The following is a 23,007-nucleotide window of genomic DNA, read 5'->3' as shown; positions in this document are numbered from 1 at the left end:
TGAAGTTAGTACTGTATTAGGTTCCAAATGTGTTTGAAAGGTTTTTTCTTTGAATGCAAAAGATATTTTGTTGGCCACAGAGGTTCAAACAGTCAATAACAGACAATTTGGAAGTCAAACCAAAAAAACAAAACAAATTCATACAGGTTTGGAACTCGGAGTAAATGATTACTTTTTATTTTGGACTGAACTACCCCTGTACCTTCTCGAACCCCACCTGTGATTCCATTTTTTCATTGTCAGGGCCTGAGTGAGAATATAATCAGCATGAATGAATTATATAAATACCAGCAATTTGATCAAATATACATTAATTTTGCATTGACAGATTTGGGTGAATACTCTTTAGGTTTCACTGGTGTAATAAAGCATTATATAATTAGTTCAAATTCAGCCAAGCTTTAATTCCTCAAGCCTTCTCTAGTTGATGTCTTTATCATTAGTTTCACACAGTGTCTCAGTTGTCTCATCCTGTTTGCTCTGTATTGACAAAAGTCCAACCCCTGGCCTCCCGGGGCAGTACCAACTAGGTCCAAGTCGGTACCAGCCCTGATACAATGCTCTCCAGCTCAAACAACCCAGAGCGCCTCCCAGAAGCTGAGTAGGAAACTCTGGGAAATAAGCCAGCAGACAGAGCAGCAGGAACACCCAGAGACTCAACAGAAGGACACAGAACAGGAAGAGGATGCGCAGCGGGGCTTCAGAGGGTCCACCCAGGCAAAGGTATGGCCCAAATACTGCAGTCTCTTCAGCTAGAAGCAGGCAGCACAAACACAGCAGGAGGGCATCTTCAGATACTTCATAGCCACGCCACAACATGCCAGAGCGGACACAGGCCTCCTTTGTTTCACCTTCCCGTAAAAGCAATAAAGGTTGGCCATCTCCATTGGTCCCTGAAGCCAGATCACGACTGGAGCTGAGGGGTTCATAACAGCTCCCGGTGGCATTCTCCAATAGACAAAGCAGTTTGCGGAAGCCCAGCCACAATCCACCTGCCACAGCTAGCCGAGAAAGGTGTCGCAGGGAAAGTGTGAGTGAGCGACGAACTGAGAAAGAGAGGACAAAGACAAAAGAGCCAACAAAGATGCAGGTCCAGCCCCAGCCTGAGCGCAGGAAAACCCTACAAATGAATGGTGAATGACATATTACTCTATTAATATTGAGCACAGTCTTGCATTCTATATTTAGTTTTCACTCATTTAAAAATGCAATTTTCAGTGATATTCTTTATTGCATGTGCAGCTTGTGAACGACTTCAGGAAAAGACCATATATATATATATATATACATACACTGTATTTCCATAACAATATCGAAAAAGAGCCTCAAATTATAGGTACACTTTTTTTAATGGAGGCCTGTGGCTCTAGTTAGAAATGTCCCTGATTCATACTATACAGAACACTTTTTAAAGGTTGCGAAGTCACTAGTAAAATAAGTATCTACTCATACTGTTTTCGCCTACTGAACAGTAGGGAAACATGCATATACGGCTTTAGCTGTCTTTATGAGTGAGTCATTGAATCAATTTTTGTTTAATTTTTCTTTTGATTCTTTTGGAAGTATTTTCATGTGCAGTGCAAAAATATACAAAAAGAATAGGCAAATAGGTTCAAAAATGTAAGTTACTCAATATTAACTTCTTGTTTATTGAACTGTTGTGTTGAAGCAATGTCACACGCGCAATCATGCTGTTGTGATTGGCACGAGGCCGCAGAACACCAGCGTGCTTGCTAGTGTGGTATTGCTTAATTGAATTATTGAATTTTAAAGACATTCATTTGCACATATCTGTGTTTGTGCTGCTTACCTGTAGAGAAAGTGAGTCCTCTTTGCAAACACACTATAATGGGAAACCCATAGACTCAGGAGGGGCCCAAACAAAAGCAATGCTGAAAGCAACAAATGAAAATGACGTCGAAAAGATGTGTTGCCGAGAAGTCCAGCTGCCAGGTCAGTAATGACCACAAGGATAGAGTTTAGAAACATTTGTATTTTTCCTTAACCACACCAGCAAATTGCAGTTAATATGGATTGGTTGTTGTTAGAGTCCAGTTTCTCTCAGAATCCTACAAAAACTTCCTCAGTGACAGCTGCATTGTGTCAGAGTTGTAAAATACACAATGAATTTATGTACGTTATGAAACAGTAAGCATGTCTAATGATACATTCGAATGTCTTTTCCAATTGACTGTTTGCAATAGGATGTTCTCATTCACTGGAATCACTTTTCTAGCAATATATGTTTTAGTCACATATATTGATGCATTTAAACCCGGTATAAAAATGGCATGTGCTACTTTAGTAGTTTCCTCTTCTTATACTTGGTGTCCTCTAACCTTCAGGTGATTTTCATGGCCTGTCTCTCTTCTGATCTTTATCTTTCTGGAAGCACTCCCCCTTCATGTTCTTGCAGCCAACAACTTCCGTTTACGCCTTGCATCTAAGAGAAAGAAAATCCAGTTCATTCCTGATTTCCGAGTTCTTTGAATCCGTTGGCCTCTTTCATTTCTCTAGCAGCACAACTGCTCTAAGAGGGTCTCTTGCACCTTTCACATGGCCCACTCACTCCCCACCCCCTCAGAACAGAAAAAGAAATGTTGTCGCCTTCTACACGTTCGTGTTGGCGGGTGTCATGTTGCAATTAGACGGTTCTGTGTGAGAATGCTCTGTAACTGTATTGTCGTTAGTGGACTAAATGATTGTTGCTCAAAAAACTTGACAAAAATGACAAATGTGAATAAGTGTTCACAACAGCAAATGTGAATCTAAACCTTAAACATCTCGGTAACACATTTTAGTGCTCTTTTTCGGTGGATGAGTTTAAAGCAGTGCTCTTAAAATGTCAGTGGTTCACTGCTGTATAAATGTCAGTAAATGCTGTGTACAGTTACTGGGGTGCTTTTCAATTCAGCCATATTTAGCTCTAACCTTTGTACTGTTTCTTCATCCCTCTCTGCTGCTTTCTCCATTCTTAGATTCAGCTGTTGGTGCTGCCTGTCTCTGTCAATCACTGAGTCCCTTTATGGCCTCCACTGTCTGCACCAGCTGCATTATCTTCTCTGCCTCTTTCAAACACCCGTCTGCTCTCTCTCTCTGCTTTCTTGAAGTAGCTCCATATTAAGAAAAATGTAGTGTGTTTTGTATGTGTTTAAGAGCATGCAGTGTGTACACACTGGTGAAGTATTCCTATAAATAAATGTATTCCTCTCCTACTGTTCTTCTTATGAAATTGAAGACACGTCCATATTTCCACAATATAAAGGATTTTATATGCTATGTAGTAGTTTAGCTCATGTTTAGATGAAGATTGTGAATGGAACCTTCTATTAGAAGGAAAGCAAGTTATAGACCTTATGGGTAGATGTCATATTGAATTTTACACAAATGAAAACAAGGCTGTGAGGGATAGGTCCTAGATCACATGTAAATTTGACCAAATCACAACATTTAACAAAACACAACAAAACTGTTTAATGGAGTTTCTGTGTACTGATTTTTTTTCATCAGCTGAACAATGGGCATGCTGTTAAATAACAATCCATTTAACAAACTGTTCATCTGTCATAGCCTCATTTTCATTCCTGTCAAAAATTAAATATGTGCTACTTGAGTCTATATTCAAGCCAGGAATGTTTCATCTCATCTCATCACATCACACACACACACACACACACACACACACACACACACACACACACACACACACACACACACACACACACACACACACACACACACACACACACACACACACACACACACACACACACACACACACACACACACACACACACACACACACACACACACAGACAGACAGACAGACAGGATTTCCATGTCTTATGGGGACTTTCCATACATGATGTCAAACTGTAAACACAACCCTCACAGAAAACTTTCTGCATTTTTTACATTTTCAAAAACAAAAATAAATTTAGTGTGTGTGTGTATGTATGTATAGTATAGCCATATATATATATGGCTATATATATATATATATAATATATATATATATAATTTTAGATTTTTTTATATACATGTGTATGTTTTTGTATAACTATTTGCTACTAGTTTTCAGCTTGTGCTCATTGGATAGAACTGTTTACCAGAAGGAGGCGCTTTAAAGGAGTTTAAAAACCCTCTCTCTTCTTCAACCGATGAGCTTACTCGATTACGGTATCTTATGCAATGACGCCCCCTGGTCCTTGAATTGAGGTTTCACAGGATTCAAGTCAAATTTGAAGTTGCGCTGTATAAAGTCAGAATATCTTTTAAATTAAGAGTTATTATTATTATTATTATTATTATTATTATTATTATTAATGCCTGAATGATGGGCCAGAGGGCAACAAATGACAAATGTTTTCTTGTCAATATAGGATACTGAATTATTTAGATAATATTTAAAATTTATGGTTGGTAAGTAAACATAAAATCATAAGATTATGCCTATTTTTATTTTTTACCTTTTCCACAGCAATGTCTTACAATTCCTTAGCACAGTATAAGTCTACCTAGTTGGTGGGTGGGTGGGTGGGGGAATGGGTTACATTTTAATATGTTGTATATTTTATCTTATATTGAACTGACTGCTCAATAAAAACAATTGTTCACACACACACACACACACACACACACACACACACACACACACACACACACACACACACACACACACACACACTCACACACAAAAGATTATGCCTATTAATACTGAATACAATGCATTAATATTAAAGATTTACACTCAACAGCTTGTGTATTGTCAAGCTGCTAATGTCAGACCATTATTAATGGAGTTTATAAATCTATGAATCCTGTATTTATTTAGATGGTCTACATGGCCTTTTGAGATACTCTCTCAAATAAATTGTTCTTGATTTATATGTTCTTCATCTCATCTAAAGTAATCCTTACAGGTACAAGCCTTATGCACCTTATGCACATACAGATGCTCATCCCTGTGTTTTTTTATACAGTAAGAATGTGCTAGTATACTTCATTTAATCATTCAAATTAATGTATCATATTTAACTGCATGTAATGTTCTTTTGGGTTACACCAGAATACATAAAAGTGAGCCATATAATGAATCTTAACAATAATCGCTATTTCATTGTGTAAACTGAAAATACAGATCAGGATTTGCTAAAAAATACAATACACGAATATTACTTACTGATGTCCCAGGCGTTCACCGACTCTTAAAATATGACACATTTAAAATGGGCTCTTGAGAATGGCTGGAGTCACTCTGTCATTCTCATAGAATGAACAGCATGTCTGCGGTTTATCAGCTGCCCTTATGCTTTAAATAGCCACACAATAGGTTCTTTAAAACATCCTGCAGTTACACAGTATATGAAACAGTATATGAAACCCATCACACATTCTAATGCTCATAAAATACCATTTACAAACACATTAAAAATGTATTTCACCTTTATTCTTGTATCATATTCTTGGCCTGTAAACCTTTTTTTATAATCAGTGCATGCAAATTTGCATAAGCATGGTAATAGATCTACTATTCCTGGCCTGTTTTCATAGTAAATTATCCACTGTAACTGTTGATCACTTTTACTGTTGCTTTTTATGTTTAAAGGCTTAAATTATTAACGGGACTATTGGTGACCATTTTGCTTCATTACTACATTTAACCTTTTAATAGGTTCTTATGATACCCAGATAAAGTATGCTGTCTGTTCTCTTGACTGAAGAGCACAGTCATCCTTGGCTCTTCCCATTAATCCTCTGCTAAAGCTTTGATTGGCATCCAGGGCAGCTGCATGTCTGGGTGTGCTTCGTCCCGCCGCTGGGCTGGAATAACTGCTAAATCCATACAGTTCATACAGACGGACTGACACGCATGACGCCCAGCATCATACAATCAGTCACGAGACACTTAAAGGCATTGTCTCAAATACTGAACATTCAAGATGAGAGAATGCCATTAAACATGAATATTTTCATTTGCTTTATTGAAAATAGTATTGGCAATCCTGAATCAAAGTTGAATGAATTTGGGGTTGTGCTAAGGTCATTTCTATTAGTATATCTGTCTATACTGTATTTTAGTATTTATTTAATATTGTTACGTTGTAAAGATACATGCTAAAATCTCTTGATCTCATATGCCACGTTTTATTAAAAGAACTTGATGTAGATCTTTATTAAGAATTCAACAGACAAAGTGCTAATAAAAGACATTCACACTATTCAAGCGCTGCTCTCTGTGCTTTCAGACATCCTGTTTATTAAATGGAGGGTCGACATTGTTATGACAACCTGTTATCCTGTTACTTTTTGTTTGGAACATTAGGACTGTTTAACAGCCATAAGTTGTCTATTGTGAATGTGTGCTGTTCAGGGAATGGTGTGACTGTGAGACCTCTCAGGAATGATCCTATGGCTAATAGCCACTAGATGTATGGTTACATCTAGCACCTAGTTATCCTCTGCTTAATGCTGTCAGAAACCTTTCAATAACTGCTTTTATCTCTTGTTGAAGCTGGAATGATGAGGGTGCCTATGTTGTGATTCCTTTTAATAAAACACAGGTACAGGCCTGATGCAAGTTCATTTTTTTTCCATCTCGGTTTGGTAAAACCTAAGGTAGTATAGATTAACATGAAGTAATAATACACATTACTTTTAAAGCATTAATACGTTTTATAGTTTCTTATTAAATATCATACATAATTATAATAATTATTGTTTAATGTTAATTACCACATATAGGCCTACTAATAAATGTATAACATTTAAAGTTGTATATGTTGTATGCACAGTAACAATAATTGATAGTGCATTTATAAAATTACTTATAAATTATAAAACATTATAATTTGTGATTTAGAAAAGTATTTTCATAGATTAATTTTAACCGAGATCCATAAATGCTACAACAAAATTATCATTGTTAGTTCTTTATACCGCCTTAACCTTATTGAAAAGTGTTAGCCATTTTTTTTTATCATTTAAAGATGAATACTAAAACAGTACCTGCTTAAGAGTCAGTTCAGATGGATGTCCAGTATTGGCACAATAACTGTGTGTAAAATAAATCCCTCAAGTGACAGATCCAACCCACAGTGTGTTAATATGAGTTTAGCCATAATAAATGTCTTTACCACTGTTCTGCAGTGACAGGAACATGACATGGTGTTGAAAGGTCTCTCTGATGAACACTTCGAGTTGGCTGGGAATCTGCTGCATTAGTGACGTCCCCTGATAATCTCCCCTAACAAGAACCATCAGCACCCCTGCCCGCCACCATATCACAGGACACCATATACTATGGCCTCTTATGAAGCTTTTCTATTTCTAAATTCACATCTTTGTCAGTTTCAATACAAAACAATGCAAGGGCAACATTTAGGATGCTGGATTTTGTAATGTTGAAGTCTTTTGCAGACTTTCTTAAAGAAAATTATTAAAAAGTTTGGGGTAATTGTTTTTTATGCTTTAAAGTCCCCAGTGCCTCATTTATTTAATAATATAACTTATAAAAATACAGTAAAACATGAATATTGTGAAATATTATTACAATAAAAAAACTAAATGTTTTATATATTTACAGTAGGAAATTTTCAAAAATATCTTCATGGAACATAATCTTTAGTTAATATCCTAATGATTTTTGGCATAAAAGAAAAATAATATAATTATAAAAAATATTATAAAATATAATATAAGATAATTTTGACCCATGCAATGTATTGTTAGCTATTGCCACAAATATACCCGTGCGACTTGTGACTGGTTTTGTGATCCATGGTCACATATTTTAAAGTGTAATTTATTCCTGTGATGGCAAAGCTGAATTTTTAGCATTATTACTCCAGTCTTAAGTGTCACATGATCCTTCAGAAATCATTCAAATATGCTGATTTGCTGCTCAAGAAACATTTCTTATGATTATACATGCTGAAAACAGCTTAACATGATTGTGAGGGTGAGTAAATGACGACAGAATTATATGTTTTTGGTGGACTATCCCTTTAACTTCAGTATGGAAGAACATCTAATTTCCCAGAATGTATTACCTGTGTTGAATTTCTTTAAATTCTTTGAATTTAGTAAGTTCCTGTCATTCTAATTTAACTTCCTGTGTGTAAGATGTAAGACAAAAGGGAGCCAGTTCTTAGATTCAGAATTTTGCCCAAGACTGCAGTGTAGTACCATAAAAAGAGAAGTAATTTGGCAAATTATGGCTTTAGCCACAGTAAACTGTATATCGAGCAGTAAATGTGATCATGTATAGTTTGGCGTGTGCTGGGAGCAACAGTCCATATGACCTTGTGTTCTCTAAAGCCGATGCTGGGCCTGTTCAGCTCAGCTGACAGGGTGGGGCACAAGAGGGGAGGGATGGAAACTGCACTTGGCTTGATTTAACCACAGTATCAGCATAGTGGACGCTGCCCTGAGGAAAGGCCAGACGCCCACACCTTTGAAACACAGTGTCCTGGACCGTAACAAAACTACAGATAAGAGAGGGGCCTAGATAAAATCAATGTGTGAGTGATAGGTGAAGGGCCAAAGAATCAGAGATGGAGAATATGTATTCCTGTGACTCACACAAAAGATATTCAGCATTCCTGGCCATCAGCCTGAACGCTTACAATGGAGCACCTCTAAGTGCCAGGGCACCAAAAGATTGGCTTGTTTTAGTGTGTTTGATGTGCTTACGTCAGGAGGGGGGCTCACAGGTCAGATGTCCTTGGCCTTATAGGGTTAGTGCAATCGAGGTTATAAATCCCATCTCTGCTATTGTGCTGAATCTCAGCATACTGTCCACCGGACCGGGACCCTGTGTGGTTTTTCGTGTGTACGTTCTTTATGACTGTGTGTTGTGCTATTGCTGTACTGCTTTTGTGTTATATTTATCACTACATATACTTCATGTGTATATTTTTCTCTGTATTTTAGGAAGAACACCTGGAGCCTCCATCTGCATCTGCTGTCGGTCATTAACCTAATAGGTAAATTTATGCTACGATGCAAGCACTGGACAATTGCACTGAAAATCACTTAAACTGCATTAGTTCTTCTTTCTAGTTCACAAGTCCTTCGTTTTTTTTATAATTTAAGGTTAACTATGGGTGATGCTGAAATGTCAGTTTTTGGGCCTGCTGCCTCTTTCCTGCGGAAGTCTGACAGGGAGCGTCTAGAGGCGCAAACAAAACTATTCGACTTAAAGAAGGAATGCTTTGTGCCGGATCCAGTGGAGGAGTTTGTTAAAGCCACCATCACGAGTCGAGAGGGTGGCAAAGTCACTGTGGAGACACAGGGAGGGAAGGTCAGTGCAAAAAGAACATGATTTCCATCTTTTATGACCTTTTATGAGGCTTTTGTGAATATTTGATCAGCCACTATGTGATTTTGATATTTTAGTATCATCCAAACTTATTACTGGGATGAACTTCTTTTACACACACATACATTCTAAAACATATAACATATGGTGGCATTTTTTAAGGAGGCTTCATTTCTCAAAGTCTCATAGGCTACATAATGAACAATGCATTGAACAGATGAACAGTATACTCAAATAATTTATGCTGAACATTGTAACATTTTTGACAAGCATTGTTGTTAGCTGAACCCTCTAAGGGTTCATGTTTTAATTTTATAAAAAATTGTGTTTTAAAAATTAAACATTTTTATTCAATTTAATTTGGCATTGATGTTTCCAGTTGTCCTCCTGTTGTCCTCCTACAGTTCCCCTGGGCTTTTCGGTTGGAGAACCCTGCTCTAAACTTTATCCTTTATTTGTACAGACTGTCACTGTCAAAGAGAGTGACATTATGCAACAGAATCCCCCCAAATTTGATAAAATTGAAGACATGGCAATGCTGACTTTTCTCCATGAGCCTGCCGTGCTGTTTAACCTCAAAGAGCGCTATGCAGCATGGATGATTTATGTGAGTATACAGGAGTCTCAGCTGCTTCTCTGAAACCAAACATTTATACTTTTTTAAGTATACATTTATTTCTACATTTATACTTCTGTTCTACAGACCTACTCAGGGCTGTTCTGTGTCACTGTCAACCCTTACAAGTGGCTGCCAGTGTACAATCAGGAGGTGGTTACAGCCTATAGAGGGAAGAAGAGGAGTGAAGCTCCTCCCCACATCTATTCCATCTCTGATAATGCCTACCAGTACATGCTGTCAGGTAATACTCACAAAAATAACCAACAAAACAAAAAATGTACAGATAATGAAATCAGCACCAACAAATAAAACAAAACAAAAATGGATATTTGTTATTCTGTCCTTGAACAGACCGAGAAAACCAGTCCATTCTTATCACGTAAGTGACAAAGCACACCGCATGTCACTATATTGCCACTTAACTTCTGTTACAGTACAGAGAAGTCTTCTGTATTTCTGCTAACTTAGCTACAGTAATCTTCTGGCAATGCATTAAATGGATAGTTCACCCAAAAATTTTAATTCTGTCATTTACACATCTACATGTTGATGAAAGTCAAATGACTTCTTCCACAAAGATATCTTGTAGAACATCCATGCAGCTCTTGTCCATACAATTCTATACTCTAAAACTATTACATAAGTAATATATCTAACTTTGTTTATTTATGATCCTAGTGGAGAGTCCGGTGCTGGGAAAACTGTGAACACTAAAAGAGTAATTCAGTACTTTGCCAGCATTGCAGCAAGTGGAGGGAAGAAGGACTTGGCTGCTCAGAACAAGGTGCTATTTTAAGAACGGGACAAATATAGATTTTGATGCCTAATGTTTTAAATATGTTTTTACCTTCTTCTGGGTTTTTGATCTCCTTATTTAGGGAACCCTGGAGGATCAAATTATCCAGGCTAACCCTGCATTGGAGGCCTTTGGTAATGCTAAGACCATCAGAAATGACAACTCCTCAAGATTTGTAAGTGAACGTGTACTAAATAAAAATTGCAGAGCATATTCAATTTTATGCAACATGGTGTAAGGAGGCTGTTCAACATTTTTCTGTAGGGAAAATTTATTCGAATTCACTTTGATACAAGGGGGAAACTGGCATCTGCTGACATTGAAACATGTATGTCATTGCTTTCTTTTTGCAAACATTTCATTCATTTTACATTTCATTTCATTCTAGTGTAAGTTTACCTGATAATGATATACTAAAATGGAAAATTCCTTTGCTTTTTTTGTGTACAGATGACAATTTTGTCAAAATGATCCCTGTAGTGGACTACTTGTACATTATAAAACTGTTCTTTCTATTTGTCTAGATCTCCTGGAGAAGTCTCGTGTGGTCTTTCAGTTAAAGGCTGAGAGAGACTATCACATCTTCTATCAAATCTTATCCAACAAAAAACCTGAGCTCCTTGGTGAGCAAATAAAGTAACTTCAGATACTCAATAAATAATACAAAACCTAGATAAACTTGAATATAATCTTGTGCTCTCTCTCTTCTATTTAAACTGTATAAACAGAGATGATGCTAGTGACAGCAAACCCATATGACTACGCATTCATCTCTCAGGGAGAGACCACAGTTGCTTCTATTGATGATGCTGAGGAGTTAATGGCCACCGATGTAAGTTTCTTGCCATTAAAGCTGGATAAAAACCATAATGATCTTTGGCCACATAACATTCAACTTACATCCAAGCATTCTACTTTCACAGAGTGCCTTTGATGTATTGGGCTTCACACAAGAAGAAAAGAACTCTGTGTACAAGCTGACTGGAGCCATTATGCACTTCGGCAACATGAAGTTCAAGCAAAAGCAGCGAGAGGAACAAGCAGAATCAGATGGAACTGAAGGCAAGGAATCAAACCTGACATCAAAATGCAGCAAATTCAAATGTCATCACCTCTGTGAATTTCTTTATTTCAGTCATGCTTTATGTAATGAATCTTGATTTCCAGATGCAGATAAAGCAGCATATCTAATGGGTCTAAATTCTGCTGACCTTATTAAGGGTCTATGCCACCCAAGGGTCAAAGTTGGAAATGAGTGGGTCACCAAGGGACAAAGTGTCCAGCAAGTAAGTAGTCTTAATCCAAGCTGACAACAATGAGAGAACGAAAAGTAAAACAAAACTTTTATGCGCTGGTTATTTCAGGTGAACTCTGCTATTGGTGCCTTATCAAAATCAGTGTATGAGAAAATGTTCCTCTGGATGGTGGTGAGAATCAACCAGTCTCTGGAGACAAAGCAGCCTCGCCAGTACTTCATTGGAGTGTTGGATATTGCTGGCTTTGAAATCTTTGATGTGAGTACTGAATGCTTAACACACAAATTACACCTCAGCATTTCAAATTTCTATATTTTTTCCATATAAAACCCTTACTGCAACTATATGCTATTACAAATGCATGTACAGTTCAACACCTTTGAGCAACTCTGCATCAACTTTACCAATGAGAAACTGCAACAGTTCTTCAACCACCACATGTTTGTGCTGGAACAAGAGGAGTACAAGAAAGAAGGGATTGAATGGGAGTTCATTGACTTCGGCATGGACTTACAGGCCTGCATCGATCTCATTGAGAAAGTGAGTCGCCAATAATTACTACAACAAGTTTTAATTACAGCAAGAATATATGTGTTTCTTTGACATTAGCATTTCTCCATATTCCTGATTCCTTCAGCCTATGGGCATCATGTCGATCCTTGAAGAGGAATGCATGTTTCCCAAAGCCAGTGATACAACCTTTAAAGCAAAGCTTTATGACAACCACCTTGGGAAATCAAATAACTTCCAGAAACCCAGGCTTATGAAGGGCAAGCCAGAGTCTCACTTTGCCCTGGTTCACTATGCTGGTACAGTGGATTACAACATCAACAACTGGCTGGTAAAGAATAAGGACCCCCTCAATGAAACCGTGGTTGGGTTGTACCAGAAATCTTCACTGAAGTTGTTGGCTTTATTGTTTGCCAACTATGCAAGTGTAGATTCAGGTGAGCTTGTAATGTATTTAAAAAAAATGACATTATCAATTTGAAGAACCGTCTACTTTAAGTAAAATCAAGCTATAAATCAATAGTGTCCACACTGTATAAAGGAAATTGCATGGTATTTTAGCTCCATCATTAAACATTTATGAATAACTCATAAATTACAAAAACTCAAACTTTTGAATTATATTTTTTCGAGCAGAAAGTGCAAGTGGTAAAAAAGAAAAGAAGAAGAAAGGGTCATCATTCCAGACAGTGTCTGCACTTCACAGGGTATGCCAATGCCTGTCAATACCAAAAAACTATTTGTTCTATCCTATTCAAAATTGGCTAACAAGTGATTCCTAACAGGAGAATCTTAACAAGCTAATGACAAACCTGAGATCAACACATCCTCATTTTGTACGGTGCATCATCCCCAATGAGACAAAGACTCCTGGTGCGATGGAGAACCCTTTGGTCATGCACCAGCTACGCTGTAACGGTGTACTAGAAGGCATTAGGATTTGCAGGAAGGGCTTCCCCAACAGAATCCTCTATGGGGACTTTAAACAGAGGTACCATGAGTTCAGGGAAGGAAAAATATTACTAGAATTAACTGCAACACCTGCTTGTTTGAATTTTTAAATACTTTCTTCTGTGATTCTGCAGATATCGCATCTTAAACCCTGCATCTATCCCTGAGGGACAGTTCATAGACAGCAAGAAAGGAGCAGAGAAACTGTTGAGTTCTCTGGATATCGACCACCAGCAGTACAGGTTTGGGCACACTAAGGTAAGTCATGTAACACTACCTACTAGGAATATGTGAAATGCTGTAAAAGGAAAAGATTGTGATAACTTAATGTCTGCTATTACATCAGGTATTTTTTAAGGCTGGTCTTCTTGGCCAACTGGAGGAGATGAGAGATGAGCGTCTATCAAAAATAATCACTGGGATTCAAGCAAGGTCTCGTGGTCTTCTCTCAAGGGCTGAGTACCAAAAGATGGTAGAACGCAGGTAATGCTTATCTCATAGATTATATTAAACTAGCGATGTGTGTTTATATTTGCAGTTGAATTTTAAATGGTGTTTGAATGTATTTTTTATGCATTCTCTGCCAAAAAAAAAGGGATGCCCTGCTTGTGATTCAGTGGAACGTACGTGCATTCATGTGTGTCAAGAATTGGCCCTGGATGAAACTCTTCTTTAAAATTAAACCATTGCTGAGATCTGCTGAAGCAGAGAAGGAAATGGCCAATATGAAAGAGGAGTTCTTGAAGCTCAAGGAAGCTTATGCAAAGTCTGAGGCTCGTAAAAAAGAACTTGAGGAAAAAATGGTGACTCTTCTTCAAGAAAAGAATGACCTTCAACTTCAAGTTCAGGCGGTAAGTTCGTCAAATTTCATAAATAAAAGACTGGAATAAACAGTATGTAATTTTATGCATGAATCTTTGTAATATTTTCAATGCAAACAGGAACAAGATAATCTCTGTGATGCTGAAGAGAGGTGTGAAGGTCTGATCAAAAACAAGATTCAGATGGAGGCTAAAACCAAAGAGCTCACAGAGCGGCTTGAGGATGAGGAGGAGATGAACGCAGAGCTGACAGCTAAGAAGAGAAAGCTGGAGGATGAGTGCTCTGAGCTGAAGAAAGATATTGATGACCTGGAGCTGACTCTGGCTAAAGTGGAGAAAGAAAAGCATGCTACTGAGAACAAGGTTGCATACAAACTGTAATTAACTGTAAAAAGGAAATGTCCATCTCTAATAAAGTGTTTAATTAATATTAGCTTTATACACACAGGTGAAGAACCTGACAGAAGAAATGGCAGCTTTAGATGATATTATTGCCAAGCTGACAAAAGAGAAAAAAGCCCTGATGGAAGCTCATCAGCAGACACTGGATGACTTGCAAAGTGAGGAGGACAAAGTCAACACCCTCACTAAGGCAAAAGCAAAGCTGGAGCAGCAGGTGGATGATGTAAGTAAGCCAAGCTCCTTGTACGTGATGTGTAGATACTTTGTTGTTGTTGTTGTTTTGTGAAGAAACAAGAATGTTGGTGCAGCACATTAAGAATTTAATTTGTTAAATCCGTTAGCTTGAAGGATCTCTAGAGCAAGAAAAGAAAATCCGAATGGATCTAGAAAGAGCTAAGAGGAAACTTGAAGGAGATTTGAAGTTAACCCAGGAAAGTTTAATGGACCTGGAGAATGACAAGCAGCAAATGGAAGAAAGACTGAAGAAGTAAGACAAACTATTTTATTATTAGTGTATTATTGTTGTTTTGAATGTTTGAACATCATAATAAAATAAATTCCATAATTTCATTTTCAGAAAAGACTTTGAAATCAGTCAGCTCAACAGTAAAATTGATGATGAACAAAATATAATTATCCAACTACAAAAGAAACTCAAGGAGCTGCAGGTACTTTATAATACATTACTTAATGATCGGTTCTGTAGATCATTGTAATATGCATTTTGAAGGGAAAAACTCTACTTCTCTTTATACTAGGCTCGAGTTGAGGAGCTGGAGGAAGAGCTTGAGGCAGAAAGAGCTGCCAGAGCCAAGGTGGAGAAACAGAGAGCAGATTTAGCCAGAGAGCTGGAAGAGATCAGTGAGAGACTGGAGGAGGCTGGAGGAGCTACATCTGCTCAGATTGAGATGAATAAGAAACGAGAGGCAGAGTTTCAGAAACTTCGCAGAGACCTTGAAGAGGCTACTCTGCAGCACGAGGCCACTGCCGCCACACTGAGAAAGAAACAGGCTGACAGTGTGGCTGAACTTGGAGAGCAGATCGACAATTTGCAGAGAGTCAAGCAGAAACTGGAAAAGGAGAAAAGTGAACTCAGGCTGGAGCTGGATGATGTGGCCTCCAGCATGGAGCATATTGTCAAGTCCAAGGTGAATTGGCTGATTTTTTTCCTTTTTTTTTGGGAAGATGGAATGATTATATTTATTCATAAATATTCATAAATATTCCAAATTTGACCTTAGAATAAAGATATTTAATTATCTGTTTGTTTTGTTTTTACTTCTGGAGAATGTCTATGTTAATACAATATTTACTCAAAATAGACTAATATGGAGAAACTGAACCGAACTCTGGAAGATCAACTGAATGAATTCCGTAACAGGTATGAAGACACTCAAAGGGCCCTAAATGACTTTACAACTCAGAAGGCAAAGCTTCAGGCAGAAAATGGTAAATCAGCAGTCTTGTCTTGACTATAAAATGGTGATGATTTTATAAGACAACAACAGTTTATTTGCCGTTTCTTTCAAAACAGATGAATTTGCTAGACAGTTAGAAGAAAAGGAATCATTAATCTCTCAGCTGACAAGGGGTAAGAACTCCTTTAGTCAACAAATGGAGGACCTGAAAAGGCAGTTAGATGAAGAAATGAAGGTAACATACACTTGTCCACTTCCCTTATATTTCCACTACCGCTTGTACTTCAAGTAATTTGTAATCTTCTATAACAAAGTGATCAAACAAATATTTTTCTAGGCGAAGAATGCTCTCGCCCATGCTGTACAGTCCTCCCGTCATGACACAGATCTGCTCAGAGAGCAGTATGAGGAGGAGCAGGAAGCCAAAGCAGAGCTACAGCGAAGCATGTCTAAAGCTAATTCTGAGGTGGCTCAGTGGAGAACCAAGTATGAAACTGATGCCATTCAGAGGACTGAGGAGCTGGAAGAAGCCAAGTAAGATATGAAACCTTTATAACTCAAAGTACATAAATGTACATGATATTGGGAAACATTCAAAAGGACCCAGCAATGACTGCTTGTGTTTCTTGTATTGATCTCTAAAACATTTAGATTTGACATGACATTTTCTCTGTTCTGCCAGGTTTTTGTGAGTTCCACTTTTCAAAACCCTGCTGAAAAATCCAGCATGAAAAAACTACCTTATGCTGGTAACCAGCGATGCTGGATGGTTCAGCAGGGAAGACTGTTCTTTTAATTACTAATTACTTTTAATTCCATGCAGGAAGAAACTGGCACAGCGTTTGCAGGAGGCCGAGGAGGCAGTGGAGGCAGTTAATGCTAAATGCTCTTCCCTTGAAAAGACTAAACACAGACTCCAGAATGAAATCGAAGATTTGATGGTGGATGTGGAGAGATCCAACACTGCTGCTGCAGCTTTAGACAAGAAACAAAGAAACTTTGATAAGGTAGTATTTAAACGAGAGACTAAAACATTTAGACAACATTTATAATTGTATGAATTCACCTTTATATAGAGAGAAAGAGAAAAAGAGATTTCAGAAACTCAAAACTCAGTCAAAAGTTTGGACACACCTATACTCATTCTTTATTATTCCTATTTTCCACTCTTTAGATTAATGATAAAATCATCAGAATTCTGAAATAAAACCAATGGAAGTATGGAACTTGCATGGCCAAAAAATGTTAAGCAAATAAAACTGTTTTAGATTGCAAATTTTCTCTTGTAAATCCACCCTTTGCCACCGTCTCCATTCCAATTTATTATTCAATTAATTTTATTACATTTTTATTAGATCAACATTCATTATCAAAAATCGACTTAATCAATTTTTTTTCCTTTCAGGTCTTATCTGAATGGAAACAGAAGTATGAGGAGTCTCAGTGTGAACTGGAGAGCTCTCAGAAGGAGGCAAGATCTTTGAGCACAGAACTGTTCAAGCTGAAGAACTCCTATGAGGAATCTTTGGATCACCTGGAGACCTTGAAGAGAGAGAACAAGATCCTGCAAGGTTCTTGCTATACGAAATTCTGCTGCTTTGTACATGTTTGCATAAAATTACATGTATTTGTTTTTGTATTTAAGTCTCTATGGATAATCCAAATGATAATGTAATTTTTCCTTTAGAGGAGATCTCTGATCTGTCCGAACAGCTTGGCGAGAGCGGGAAGACAATCCATGAGTTGGAGAAGGTCCGTAAGCAGCTGGAACAAGAAAAAGCAGAGATACAATCTGCTCTGGAAGAGGCTGAGGTAGGAGCTTGGCCACAAAAAAACGAATTGAAAGAAGTGCAATGATGACATGAGTAAGCTTATTCTGTTTTTACAGGGTTCTCTGGAACATGAGGAGGGTAAAATTCTGAGGGCCCAGCTAGAATTTAACCAAATAAAAGCTGACATTGAGCGCAAGCTGACTGAGAAAGATGAGGAAATGGAGCAGTCAAAGAGAAACCAACAGAGGACCATAGACACCTTACAAAGTGCTTTGGAGTCTGAAACTCGTAGCAGGAATGAGGCTCTCAGGATAAAGAAGAAGATGGAAGGAGATTTAAATGAAATGGAGATCCAGCTGAGCCAGGCTAACAGACAGGCAGCTGAGGCTCAAAAACAACTCAAGTCTGTCCAGGCCCATCTGAAGGTAAAAAGTGTTACCATTTCATAATTCACTTTCTTTATCTACAAAAGTAACCTTGGCTTTCCTTAATGGAAAATCTTGTAGGACTCCCAGCTTCAGCTTGATGACTCTCTTCGAGCCAATGATGATCTGAAGGAGAACAGTGCACTTGTAGAGAGACGCAATACTTTGCTTCAGGCCGAACTGGAGGAGCTTAGGGCTGTTCTGGAACAAACAGAGCGTGGACGCAAACTTTCTGAGCAAGAGCTGCTCGATGTCACTGAGAGAGTACAGCTTTTGCATTCTCAGGTAAACCATGAATAGTCTTTTTGTATTTTTGTCTAAATGGTTCCATTTCAAACGATCACTGTATCAGAAACTTTCTCATACAGAACACCAGCCTCATAAACCAGAGGAAGAAGCTGGAGGCTGACGCATCCCAGCTTCAGAGTGAGGTGGAAGAGGCAGTGCAAGAATGCAGGAATGCTGAAGAAAAAGCCAAGAAGGCCATCACTGATGCTGCCATGATGGCTGAGGAACTGAAGAAGGAGCAGGATACAAGTTCTCACCTGGAGCGTATGAAGAAGAACATGGAGCAGACCATTAAAGACCTGCAGCACCGTCTGGATGAAGCAGAACAAATTGCTATGAAGGGAGGCAAGAAACAAGTTCAGAAACTGGAGGCTAGGGTAATTACAGTCATCTGCTGTTCTTGTGGCTCTTGTTCATTTAAGAAGACATGAATAAAGTAATGTCTAATGTAAGTCTACTGCATCACTCCTAGGTAAGAGAGCTGGAATGTGAAGTTGAAGCTGAACAGAAGAGAAGCAGTGAATCTGTGAAGGGAATCCGTAAATATGAACGCCGCATCAAGGAGCTTACATATCAGGTGGGATTAAAATATGTAGATTTCATGGGAAAGTGAATAAGTTTGATAATGATTAAAATAAATCATTTACACAGAATTAATCTTTAATTATGAATCTAGACTGAAGAGGACCGTAAAAACATAGCCCGTCTTCAGGATTTGGTTGACAAGCTGCAACTAAAAGTCAAAGCTTACAAAAGAGCTGCAGAGGAAGCTGTAAGTGCTCTTGAAATTCATAGACAGAACTAGTCGCTTGTGGATGGTGTTGTGTAAAGTATACTGATGTCTTAAGTGTTGTGTTTGCCTCCTGTAATAGGAAGAACAGGCAAACACTCACCTCGGCAAATTCCGTAAACTGCAGCATGAACTAGATGAAGCAGTCGAAAGGGCTGATATTGCTGAATCTCAAGTGAACAAACTACGTGCCAAAAGTCGTGATGTGGGGCCAAAGGTACAGTGGACACAATTAAATAATCATTAATTGAAATGTTAAAGAGCTCATGAAATTGTATAACTTCAGTTTGGATCCCACTCTTTTAATAGCCAACATGTCAGTCAGGCAGTCAGATTTGCTACTTGCTAGCCAGGTGTTTATAATTGGGAGTGACTATCTCATTCTAGAGAGCATCTGATTGGACAGAAATCTTTAAGGACAGGTTAAGTCATCAATGTTTTTGGCTGTTAATATTTTACAACATCTTTCCTTAATAACTAATGAAGTCTTTTTTCCCTCATCAACATTCTTCTCTCACAGAAAGGATTTGATGAAGAGTGAAGTCCTGGAAATCTTCTGAAATCATCTTTATTTGCTTGCCTTTCTCTCTGTACACTATTGTACACTGTTCACTATTTCCTCACTTACATGAAATAAAGTCACTCTGCATCTAATTTGTTCTCTTATATGTTTATGGATACTGTGCTGTTTTTATTTGGCCCAAGTTATATCACATTGTACAATTACTCTAAAATTAAATTCTCAGAAGAGCATTTAGTTTAAAATATAAATTAAGTAACATCTACATCTTTTATCATATTATTAATTTGACATTTTACAATAAAGCAAATAAACATTTGTATCCCCTCAGAATGTTTATCAAAGATACACAGTAATCCTTCAGTGTATATAACAGCTTATCTTTTGTAGTTTTTAGCTTTGCCTCAAACATACGCTCTCTTGAATTTCCCCCCATAAGTGTATTCCCCCCATACCCCCCATAAGCTTTCTTGAATTTCCCTAGTGGATGAATAAAGTATTTATCTATCTATCTATACAGAACTATCTAATGCTGAACATGTCCTGTGGCAAGTGAAACTAACTTGGGAGTATAAATAATAAATCACAACTGAGTTTAAATGTGCTTTTCAAACTGCCTGAACAATGATTTTAAATGAATTTAAGGTAACCAATGAGCATCAGTGTACTGAGTAGAACTTCAGGAATCAGGTTTTAAGCATCAGTAATGGAAGTGCTGATGTCTAAAATGGAAAAGGAAATAACAAAGCCTTTGGTTCTTGAAATAGATTGGATAAAAGGGATAAAGGCTCATGCTCAATGAGCTACTCTGAAGTACTTAACATGTCAATTATCTCAGACAACAGCACTGATACTTCAATGTGCCAGATCATCTTTGTACTTATATGCATTTCATGTACAGATATTACAAAAATGTACACAGGAAAAATCCCGTATAGGAACTTTCAAGGGAGATTATGCTGTACAACAAGAACACAACATCTATAATGCTACAAATATATTATGAAAATTATACTTCTTTACAGTTCTATTAGTCGCAGTTCATTAGCAAATCCAGTCATTTTTAAATAATTAGTCATTTATTTTGTCCAGTGGGTCCTTTAAATGCTGTCTAGATGTAACTCACCGCAGAGCAGGTTTCTCACAGGTATTAATGAGTAGGTGAGACACACACCACAGAGAGAGGTGAGAGAGCAGCAAAACAAATATTCGGCTCTATCACGGTTGTATTAGGCACACTTGCAATAAATCTTTAGGGATGTGTAAATGTAAAATGCGCAACATTTTAAATGCACAAATTGCATATGTATTTGTAAATCTTGATAACATGGCTAATTATGTAACATTACGCATTAAAACACGTAAATAGGTAGGCATACACATTTATAAATGGCCGTGATCTAATTGTATGACCAGTGGGAACAAAAAGCATGTTACCTGTGTGTCGGAGTGATGTTCATTATGGTAACTGCTTATCTGACTAAAAAGGTCATCATTATCTTTACTGAGACTTTAGCAATGGCTTGGCATTTCTCACATCCTTTTGCACTTTGACGCCAGTCATCGTTTAAAAGATTTGGCTGGGTGTCAGAATAGAACAGTATTATCACTTGTCATGGGCACTTAACTCCTTGTTTATCTGTTGACCCTTCCCGTGTGGTAATTGTCAAGGGTACTCACCTTTCAGTTATGTGTATGTATTGAATCCTAAAAAAAATCTTATTCAAACAATCTTAAAATGGACAAACATCTATAGAAACACAAAAAACAGGAATTATTTCAAAAATTCTGAGTTTATTGTAAGTAAAAAAAAAAAAAAAAAAAAAAATCTTTTTATACTTACCTTTAATGTTTCTGTCTGCATATATTTGTACTATAAGAAGAATATGTCTACCCATGAGGCCAATGGATTAGAGTCCCTTTCATCACTCACAGTTGCAACACATTCCAAGGACACTGACACCAACATGTGAACCCTCAAAAAAGATTTAATATGAGTACAGGACTCTATACAATTACAAGAATTTCAGAATACCATAAAATATTCATGGGTCTCTGTGTATACCTGTCACTTGGTTTTATTTATGAGGAAAACCACCTATAATGGCCAGTTGACAGACTATAGTTGATCCCAGGCAGAGACATAAAGTAAGGTCCGGCTCACAGTATGATGTGGTTTCACTCCTCAATCAGTGAGATCCACTCAGCAGGAATTTCACAGGGTTATCTTTGTCCTCAAAGAAACAATGGGTTGTCAACAACATGTCTTGTGGGGGGAGACACTTGCTGGCTGGTAGATGATAATGAAGGATGGTACGGCAATAACCAACATTGTTCCCCACCCAGGAGATAACTCCAGTTCTCTCTTCTTTACATTTTTATTGTATTATCATTATCTAATTTTACTGAATCTGAGGTATGACCCCTCATATGAGTGCTGTTCGACACTTGCCGCCTGGTAAATCCCGCAGACTAAGATGCTTAATATAGATGCAGACTCAGAGGGCATCTGATATTGTTGTTTGCGTCCCTGCCAAGTCTGGGCTATGATGACAAAAAACACAATGTCGCATATTAACCCCCCATAAGCTCTCTGGGTAATTGAGAGCCCATATGGCATGCAGTTCAACCAAATCTCTTTACAGAAATCTGATACCTTCTCTTGAGTATTCTAAACAATGCTGGATGACAAATATAGAATTCCATCTAAAGTTTGTTAAGACAGAATTCAAATCCCTTTGTTGCATGTTAAACCCTCATGGTGCGCTAAAGTGCCACAAGAACACGAAAATAGAATTTCCCATAAATATCTTGCTCCTTTGCCTTAAGTTTTGGAGTAATATTCATATCAGATGCATATTCTTCAATGTACACTGTACACTGTCTGGTTTTAATCATTCACATTTAATTTAAGTGAAAACCACTTAACTCGCTAGACTAAATTAGCACTCAGCTATCAGCGAGAGCCTAATATGGAGCACTAACCAGTCTTAACAAAGATAAGACTTAACTCAACTAGCAGGTTCTTGCTTCTCCCTAATACCCATAAGTACCCTTGTTGAACCCTAGTGATCAGGCACAATAGCATTCCTGCCTTGTAAGGATGCCTTCCCCAAA

The 23,007-nt window shown here is 37.7% G+C and overlaps 2 protein-coding genes across 2 annotated transcripts; one reads left to right on the top strand and one right to left on the bottom strand.

Annotated features, from left to right (window-relative positions):
• Positions 1-95: 95 nt before the first annotated feature.
• On the bottom strand, positions 96-7,132 carry fitm1l (fat storage inducing transmembrane protein 1, like). The gene is made up of 3 exons (XM_079875457.1): positions 7,009-7,132; positions 1,811-2,443; positions 96-1,120 (listed from the first exon to the last, which is right to left on the bottom strand). The coding sequence occupies exons 2-3, from the start codon at positions 1,987-1,989 to the stop codon at positions 421-423; spliced, it is 879 nt and encodes a 292-aa protein (XP_079731583.1). The 5' UTR covers positions 1,990-2,443; positions 7,009-7,132; the 3' UTR covers positions 96-420.
• Positions 7,133-8,418: 1,286 nt separating this feature from the next.
• On the top strand, positions 8,419-21,695 carry LOC307161467 (myosin-7-like). The gene is made up of 39 exons (XM_079876189.1): positions 8,419-8,833; positions 8,935-8,987; positions 9,097-9,304; positions 9,786-9,929; positions 10,026-10,182; positions 10,293-10,320; positions 10,620-10,725; positions 10,820-10,912; positions 11,002-11,065; positions 11,262-11,360; positions 11,466-11,569; positions 11,661-11,799; positions 11,905-12,023; positions 12,102-12,251; positions 12,363-12,533; positions 12,631-12,940; positions 13,140-13,210; positions 13,289-13,494; positions 13,589-13,712; positions 13,801-13,937; positions 14,050-14,305; positions 14,396-14,638; positions 14,724-14,900; positions 15,019-15,164; positions 15,255-15,345; positions 15,436-15,825; positions 16,000-16,126; positions 16,212-16,330; positions 16,433-16,629; positions 16,919-17,102; positions 17,501-17,666; positions 17,783-17,907; positions 17,984-18,292; positions 18,374-18,577; positions 18,661-18,957; positions 19,053-19,157; positions 19,257-19,352; positions 19,453-19,587; positions 19,891-21,695. The coding sequence occupies exons 3-39, from the start codon at positions 9,104-9,106 to the stop codon at positions 19,909-19,911; spliced, it is 5,811 nt and encodes a 1,936-aa protein (XP_079732315.1). The 5' UTR covers positions 8,419-8,833; positions 8,935-8,987; positions 9,097-9,103; the 3' UTR covers positions 19,912-21,695.
• Positions 21,696-23,007: the final 1,312 nt, after the last annotated feature.

The sequence above is a fragment of the Squalius cephalus genome (genome assembly GCF_949319135.1).
Source record: "Squalius cephalus genome assembly, chromosome: 7".
NCBI classification, from domain to species: Eukaryota; Metazoa; Chordata; class Actinopteri; order Cypriniformes; family Leuciscidae; genus Squalius; species Squalius cephalus.
This window is presented reverse-complemented; position numbering and strand designations above follow the sequence as displayed.

Coding starts and splice junctions, on each gene's coding strand:
- fitm1l (XM_079875457.1), bottom strand. CDS start 1,989: ATGTTTCTAAACTCTATCCTTGTGGTCATTACTGACCTGGCAGCTGGA. Junction 1,121..1,810: donor AGGACTCACTTTCTCTACAG/GTAAGCAGCACA, acceptor ATTCATTTGTAG/GGTTTTCCTGCGCTCAGGCT.
- LOC307161467 (XM_079876189.1), top strand. CDS start 9,104: ATGGGTGATGCTGAAATGTCAGTTTTTGGGCCTGCTGCCTCTTTCCTG. Junction 15,346..15,435: donor AGAAACTCAAGGAGCTGCAG/GTACTTTATAAT, acceptor TCTTTATACTAG/GCTCGAGTTGAGGAGCTGGA. Junction 17,908..17,983: donor CTGCTCTGGAAGAGGCTGAG/GTAGGAGCTTGG, acceptor CTGTTTTTACAG/GGTTCTCTGGAACATGAGGA.